The sequence below is a fragment of the Poromitra crassiceps genome, assembly GCF_964638095.1.
Source record: "Poromitra crassiceps genome assembly, chromosome: 6".
NCBI classification, from domain to species: domain Eukaryota; kingdom Metazoa; phylum Chordata; class Actinopteri; order Beryciformes; family Melamphaidae; genus Poromitra; species Poromitra crassiceps.
The window spans coordinates 39276384-39283883 of NC_139627.1; the positions used below are offsets into that span (position 1 = coordinate 39276384).

Below are 7500 nucleotides of genomic sequence, written 5' to 3' on the forward strand. Positions count from 1 at the left end.
GCAGCGCTCTGTGGAGCAGCGCTCTGTGCAGCAGCGCTCTGTGGAGCAGCGCTCTGTGGAGCAGCGCTCTGTGCAGCAGCGCTCTGTGCAGCAGCGCTCTGTGGAGCAGCGCTCTGTGGAGCAGCGCTCTGTGGAGCAGCGCTCTGTGCAGCAGCGCTCTGTGGAGCAGCGCTCTGTGGAGCAGCGCTCTGTGCAGCAGCGCTCTGTGCAGCAGAGCTCTGTGCAGCAGCGCTCTGTGCAGCAGCGCTCTGTGCAGCAGCGCTCTGTGGAGCAGCGCTCTGTGCAGCAGCGCTCTGTGGAGCAGCGCTCTGTGGAGCAGCGCTCTGTGCAGCAGCGCTCTGTGGAGCAGCGCTCTGTGCAGCAGCGCTCTGTGCAGCAGGGGGGCAAATGGGCACTGCACCAGTGTCATAAAAAACAGCTATGTCACACCTGCTCAAATCCATTCCTCTGAAACTCTTCAAATCCAAAGATGTCCAGGATCCCAATCTCTAGGGCCGGATCACTGCAAGAGATGAACAGACAGGAGGAGAGGGGTCAGAGTACTGAGGATCACTGCAAGAGATGAACAGACAGGAGGAGAGGGGTCAGAGTACTGCAGTGCACGCACGCACGCACGCACGCACAAACAGTATGTATCCCATTTAGGGCTGGGTATCATTTAAAAACATGATACCAATAGATTACATCATTTCGTCGCTGTTGTGCCAGGACCTCGAATGTCCCTTTTTTCACTTTTTTACTTTTTGTCATAAATCAGTGCCATTGGTCACCCTCTGTGTCTCTGTGTGGTTTTTAACAAATGCAACCAATGGAAAAGCATTAAAACGAGCTTGTGAGTAAATCTTGTAACGCCATTCGCCCTCAATCTGTCAGTCAAACCTCGAAATTCATCCCCTACCTCCGTCTGTACCCCCCCCCCACGCAGGACAATAAACCCGGAAAAGTCACACGGCAGACGTGCTGTGTATTTCTCATATCGTTTTGACTAATCCTGGCTTCCTCTGACGTTAATATATCAATCAAATGTTTTCCAGTTATTCCTAGGCTGGAAACTTGTTTTAACATGCAAATCGGAGTGTTTTCTGACGAGAATAAAGTAACATTAACGCTACGTTATGTCAGACTATTCTCACCCCATGCGAAAGCCCCTGCCTCGGCCATGAGAGGCGAGGGGCAATGCTGCTGCTCCTGCGCGCGCCCCCGCGGCCCGGAGCTTGGGGCTCGTGCATGAGCATACGACACTCTCCCGCCTGACTGGCCGGGAGAGAGTGCTTCCAAGTCGGACTGATAATATAAACAACATCATTTGAGCTTATCCAGGTAAGATATTAATAAAGTAATGACACATTCAGCGGGAAACTAACTATAATTAAGACATGTGCCAACTTTGACGACGTTTGGTTCAGTATTTTAAGAGCAAACAGGTTTTTTTAACTTCCTGAAAAGTTGCTGTTTTGGAGATTCGAGGTCCTGGAACGACAGCGACGATTTGATACATAGCTATACTTTTGAACGTTTTGGTGGCATCTCAGCACGCTGAACTGTCAACACCCTCACACACACCACGCTCAAATTCACCACCACAGCCTGGATGGGTGGTAGCTGCTGCGCTAGTGACTTCACCACCACAGTCTGGTAGCTGCTGTGGTGGTGACTTCACCAGCACAGTCTGGATGGGTGGTAGCTGCTGCACCACAGCCTGGATGGGTGGTAGCTGCTGCGCTAGTGGGCCAATGACACGTTGCATTAAATCGAAGGATGCTTGCGGTGATTGCATTGAGAAAAAAACATACAAATATTTGTTTCCTACATCCGTGTAGAAGAAGGATTGAAAGCAGTTTGGTATCGTTTGACTGGAGACGTTTCGATACTACTTGATACTGGGTTATTTCGGGTTGATACATTAAAGGTATAGAGCAGGGGCACTCAATTAAAATTCATAGAGGTCCAGTTAGAGAAAATGTCCTCAAGCAAAGGTCCGGAACATTGTAACGTACAGTAGCTTGCGTTATGATTCAGTGCCATTGAACTTAGGCTACTTCAATGATTGCAGTAGCCTAATGGTACAATGTCTGTATGTAGTCAATGACTGACTGTTAAATCAAAATAAACATCAACAATGTTTATTTAGTTTTCATATTTAACTGGATTAATTATAAATAACTAGCCTACAATAATAATAAATACATGTTATTTTCTCATTTCAAGTAAAATAATGGCTGCATTTAAAAATAACATACAACAGAGTGCTTTGGGAAAATGTGCATCTTAAAAGTGTTTTAATTTGAGAAAGAAAATCTTCTTTTCTTCCCTTAACTCCACCTTTTCTCTTGAGAGAAGTGAGCTCCCTATCTATCTATCTATCTATATATCTGTCTCAGTGTCTGTCTCTATCTATCTATCTATCTATCTATCTATCTATCTATCTATCTATCTATCTATCTATCTATCTATCTATCTGTCTCAGTGTCTGTCTCTATCTATCTATCTGCCTGCCTGCCTGTCTGTCTGTCTGTCTGTCTGTCTGTGTGTGTGTCTGTCTGTCTGTCTGTCTGTGTGTCTGTGTGTCTGTCTGTCTGTCTGTCTGTCTGTCTGTCTGTCTGTCTGTCTGCCTGCCTGTCTGTCTATCGATCGTTCGCAATGCAAACGTCACATGCCGTTGGGCAGTGAATGTGTGAGTGTGCCCTCAGTCTGGATTTGAGTGTGTTTGCTCCTGTGGCGCTTTCACAGACAGGTTAGGATCGCATCGCACTCACTGACATACTGCCTGGTTTTGAACTGCCCGTGAGAACAATGAATGAACATCTAGGAGTCTGCCTGCTCCGGATTAAAACGAAATCTTTGTTTTTGCGGTCTACTCGTTTCTTTTGAGCACACCATGTTAAATTACTTATATCTCTCGCATATCTCCGTGTCTGACAATCTCTCGCCTGCAGCACCACTGGAACCGACTGGCCACTGGAACAGGCAGAATCGAATCGGATATTTGATTGGCTCAGTAGCATCACGTGTGATGATTTACAGCGCATGCATTGGTCTGTGAGCCTCCTGGCACATTAGACCAGTAAAGCGTAGAAAAGCATGTGCCGGCTCGGTGAAATGTAACAATTCTCAATGATTTGTAGGTTATAGCGATCGGTCCGGATAGGACGGCGTCTGGGTCCGGATGCGGACCGGAGTCCGGACTTTGGGGATCGCTGGTATAGAGTACCGATACGATACCACTGAGCACGGTGGCTCAGTGGTAGAGCTGTCGCCTCGCAGTCAGAAGGTCCTGAGTTCGATTCTCGCCTGGGACACTGTGGGCGCTCTGGTTGTGTTCCCCCCCATATCTTCAGTGCCTACTGCCCAGGTGGGGTATCTCGTCGTAAGGGCCTTTCTGTCTGTGTGGAGTTTGCATGTTCTCCCCGTGCTCCCCCAGGGGGGTTCCTCCGTATATAACCCCCCCCCCCACTAAAAACATGCAGAAGATCAGATCGTCATCGTCATCCGACCAGTGACGACAACATCCGAAGTCGGTCCCCGGGCGCTGTACGAGAAAGCGACCACTGCTCCTGGCCTGCCCCAGGAGGAAAGGACAAAGCCAGGATGGGTTAAATGCAGAGGACTAATTTCACCGGCCACCGTCAGCATGTGTGTGTTGTGGCCCTCCGTGCATGTGTTGTAGTGTGTTGTGTGACAATAAAGACGGGCTGCCGTCTGAAAATCGTTTTAATCCCATTACAACACATTATTCCAGGATGGCGTTTATGAGAGAACTTGTTTTGCTCGCATGACTCAGACAAGAAAGATCATGTTTGTCTGGAGCGTGTGTGTGTGTGTGTGTGTGTGTTATTATTTGAAGGGGGTGTGGCATGAGTGATGGAGGGAATGCATTGGTTGAGGAATTGATTGCATTCTGTGGTGGATGCGTGTGCAGGGCAAAACACAAACACATTCCACAAGATAGGCCTCTGCTTATCTGACTCAATGTGATAACAGCTCCACAGCGTCAACAAGACCAAGGATCCCCTGGCCTCCACCTGCATGTGTGTATGTGGTGTGTGTGTGTGTGTGTGTGTGTGTGTGTCCTTCACAACAACCTCGTGTGCGTGTGCATGTGTGTATGTCCTCCATCAGAACCCAGACATACCTTCCATATTAACCTTCAATGTGCGTGATTTTGTGCATGTCATGCAATGTCAACTATTCCAAAACTCCGCTCTAAACTGATAGGTATCAGTGTTGCCGCTCCCAGGGCCGTGAGTGTGCTACCACTCATCTGCGATGACAGATACACTACATTGGTACTGTTTGTGGTAACAGTTATCAACGCTGTGGGCTTCCAGAGAAATTCTTCAGTCAGTTTACACTGAGAACACAAACAACACACACAGATAGTCATACCCAATGCTGTCATCCTGTCCCTGTAGATAGTCGTTGATGCTGTTGACCAGATAGCTGAAGAGTCGGCCATAGAGGGCCTTGGCCAGCTGATCCCTGTACTGCTCCGACATCTCCACTGTGTGGCGCCGAGTGATCACATCACCTGACACAAATTTGGGACAGTTGAAAAGTCAGTTCATGGTGAGTGGTACATGGTGAGTGGTACATGGTGAGTGGTACATGGTGAGTGGTTCATGGTCAGTGGTAACATGGTGAGTGGTTCATGGTGAGTGGTACATGGTCAGTGGTACATTTGGTTTGGTTTATTTCGGATCAAGAATGCATAAAAACCATTACAAATTTACAACTAATACAGTAGTAAAAAAAGTACACAATATGTAAATCGAAAGTAAAATGATCCAAGGATAGCCCAGTAAAGCAGCTTAAAGTTACAAACTAGAAGCCTGCTTATTTCCACTGGGGTCCTTCAAATATCAAAACCTTAATATTACACAATTGTACTTAGAAAAACAGAAAAAGGAACTGTCTATCGATGACACATAAAATATATGATATATACAAATGAAATCTCAGCGAAGGTGTTGCAATTACTCTCTAGTCAACATCTCATTTTTTAGATGAGTCTTGAGAGCACATTTAAAGACATTCACAGTGTTTATGCCTTGCACTGAAGCAGGTAAATTATTCCAAAAGTTGATAGCAGTGTCACAAAATGACGTTTGGGTTTGGCTTCCTGCAATAGGTTTCTGAATTGAATATTGGGCAGATCTGGTATTATAGGAATGAATTTCACTTGTTCTTACAACACCCTCAAGATAACCAGGGCTAAGGCCGTTCAAAATGCGATATATGTGACACAATTTAAGTTGCTTCACCCTTAAATCAATCGGTAACCAACCAAGTTTACTAAACTCAGTAGTGCGAATATGAAACCTATTGTGAAGATTAAGCACACATCTTATGGTTTTGTTCTGTGCAGTTTGGAGTTTCTGTTTGAGATTTGCCTTTAGGCCAGAGTACCATACACTGCAACCATAGTCATAATGGCATAAGATTAGACTGGAGGCAAGTCATTTCAGAGAACTAGCATTAATAAACTTCTTGTTCCTATGTAAAAAAATTTACTCTAGAGTTAACTTTACCAATAACAGATTTGCCTGTATTTTCAAAGCTGAGGGTACTGTCAAGTTCAAGTCCCAAATAACTGACAGATGTTTTGTTGATTATTACTTGGTTATTGCACATAACTTTCATATCTGGATGCAGCCGGAGTTTGTGCATGGTGAGTGGTAACATGGTGAGTGGTTCATGGTGAGTGGTACATGGTCAGTGGTACATGGTGAGTGGTTCATGGTCACTGGTAACATGGTGAGTGGTACATGGTGAGTGGTAACATGGTGAGTGGTTCATGGTGAGTGGTAACATGGTGAGTGGTTCATGGTGAGTGGTAACATGGTGAGTGGTACATGGTCAGTGGTAACATAGTGAGTGGTACATGGTGAGTGGTAACATGGTGAGTGGTACAGTACATGTTTTTCATTTGTGTCCAAAGCCAACAGGCAGGATTGCTGGTTTCAAGCCTATAGTCACCATCAAAGTAAAACAACAACAACAAAGACATCAGACAACAGAGCCAAGGAGAGGCCTCTGAGAGGTTACCTTTGAAGTATTGAATATCAGAGGTGAGGGCGGAGCTTAGGTCGTCTGAACACACCTGCAACATTCCAGAAACTGGGGACAGAGAGAGAGACAGAGAGAGAGAGAGAGAGAGAGAGAGAGAGAGAGAGAGAGACAGAAATGAAATGACAGGCAGAGTGAATGACACAGAAAAGTAGAGGAGAGGTCAAAACAACAAAACAACACAATAAAAGAGTGAGTAATGAGCCTCAGTACATGAGTGATAACATCCGCTGTGATTCATCCTGCCTGACGATGACATCACGCTGCCAGCACCACCGCTACAGCTCATCGCTGCTTCACTCATCAGTGTTGCTGGCAGCAGTTAGTCATCTGTGGATTTCTGCGCAGAATCCAGAAACAAGCAGCAGAAGGTGATAGAAAACCCAGAATCCCTGTGCTGACATCACTATAGCCATGACATCACTATAGCCATGACATCATGTGTCCCGGACAACAAGTGGCTCTGTCCTGCTCTGGCGCTGATGTCATTAGTTTACCATCGCACTAAGGTCAGGGGTCACAGGAGCCCATGTGTGATTGCATAATGAGAGAGAGGCGGAGAGAGAGGAAAAAGTGTGTGTGCGTGCGCGCATGTGTGTGTGTGTGTGGGGGGGGGGACAGCAGGGATCTCTCCTCACCATGGTTACGCTCTGGCCAAAAACAGGGCTTACTGTACCAAACAGACTGACTGGCTTTTAGCTAGGGCTGGCAAGCTGCCAAGCACAAGTCCAAGGGAGAGAGAGAACAGGGAGAGAGAGAGAGAGCATACAGTACAGTACACAGGTGGAGGAGGAGCAATGAGGCTGAGGTAAACAAGCGGATGGAGAGTGACGTGGTTTTCCCGCCCACCCTTCGCAGTCCCTCCATCCCCCCCTCCCCATGCAGCAGGGGGAGGAGTGACCCTGGTCATGTGACAGGGGTGCTGACCTCTCTCCAGGAGCTGCAGGTCGGAAGGGAAGGCTGTCTCGGCGTCTGTCAACGCGGTGAAATGCAGGTCGCCGACGTGGAGCACAGCAGACAGCAACGTGAACATTGAGTCCACTTCCTAGCAGAGAGAGAGATGAGAGACAGACAGACAGACAGACAGACAGACAGACAGACAGACAGACAGACAGACAGAGAGGATGAGAATGTTTACTATTTGCAATTGGAGATGAAAATGAAAATCTTTGTTATCAAAAACCTGTATTTTCAAAGCCAAGTTACATTACACTTCCATGCATAGAAAATATTTTATTATTCGGGAACCAAGCCAAACCACTGATAAAGGATTGCAAAATGCATGGACGTCATTTAGAAAATCCCACGCTTTCCCCCTCAAATCAGAAGTTGATTTCCTTGGAGATAGGGTTCCTTATCCTTTCCTCTTTCAACTCTCTCCATTAACTCAACCCTCATCCCTCCATTCCTACAGTTAGCACACATCTCCCTCCC

At 46.6% G+C, this 7500-nt stretch overlaps 1 protein-coding gene across 1 annotated transcript in view; it reads right to left on the minus strand.

The window, feature by feature from the left end:
* myo16 (myosin XVI) overlaps window positions 1-7500 on the minus strand; it is a gene marked incomplete at both ends in the record, with an annotated part of 165579 nt that overhangs the window by 71275 nt on the left and 86804 nt on the right. The window contains 4 exons of the mRNA XM_083638226.1: window positions 430-502; window positions 4387-4528; window positions 6046-6117; window positions 6994-7111. Coding sequence (XP_083494352.1) covers window positions 430-502; window positions 4387-4528; window positions 6046-6117; window positions 6994-7111 — 405 coding nt within the window. The remainder of the gene's footprint in view (window positions 1-429; window positions 503-4386; window positions 4529-6045; window positions 6118-6993; window positions 7112-7500) is intronic.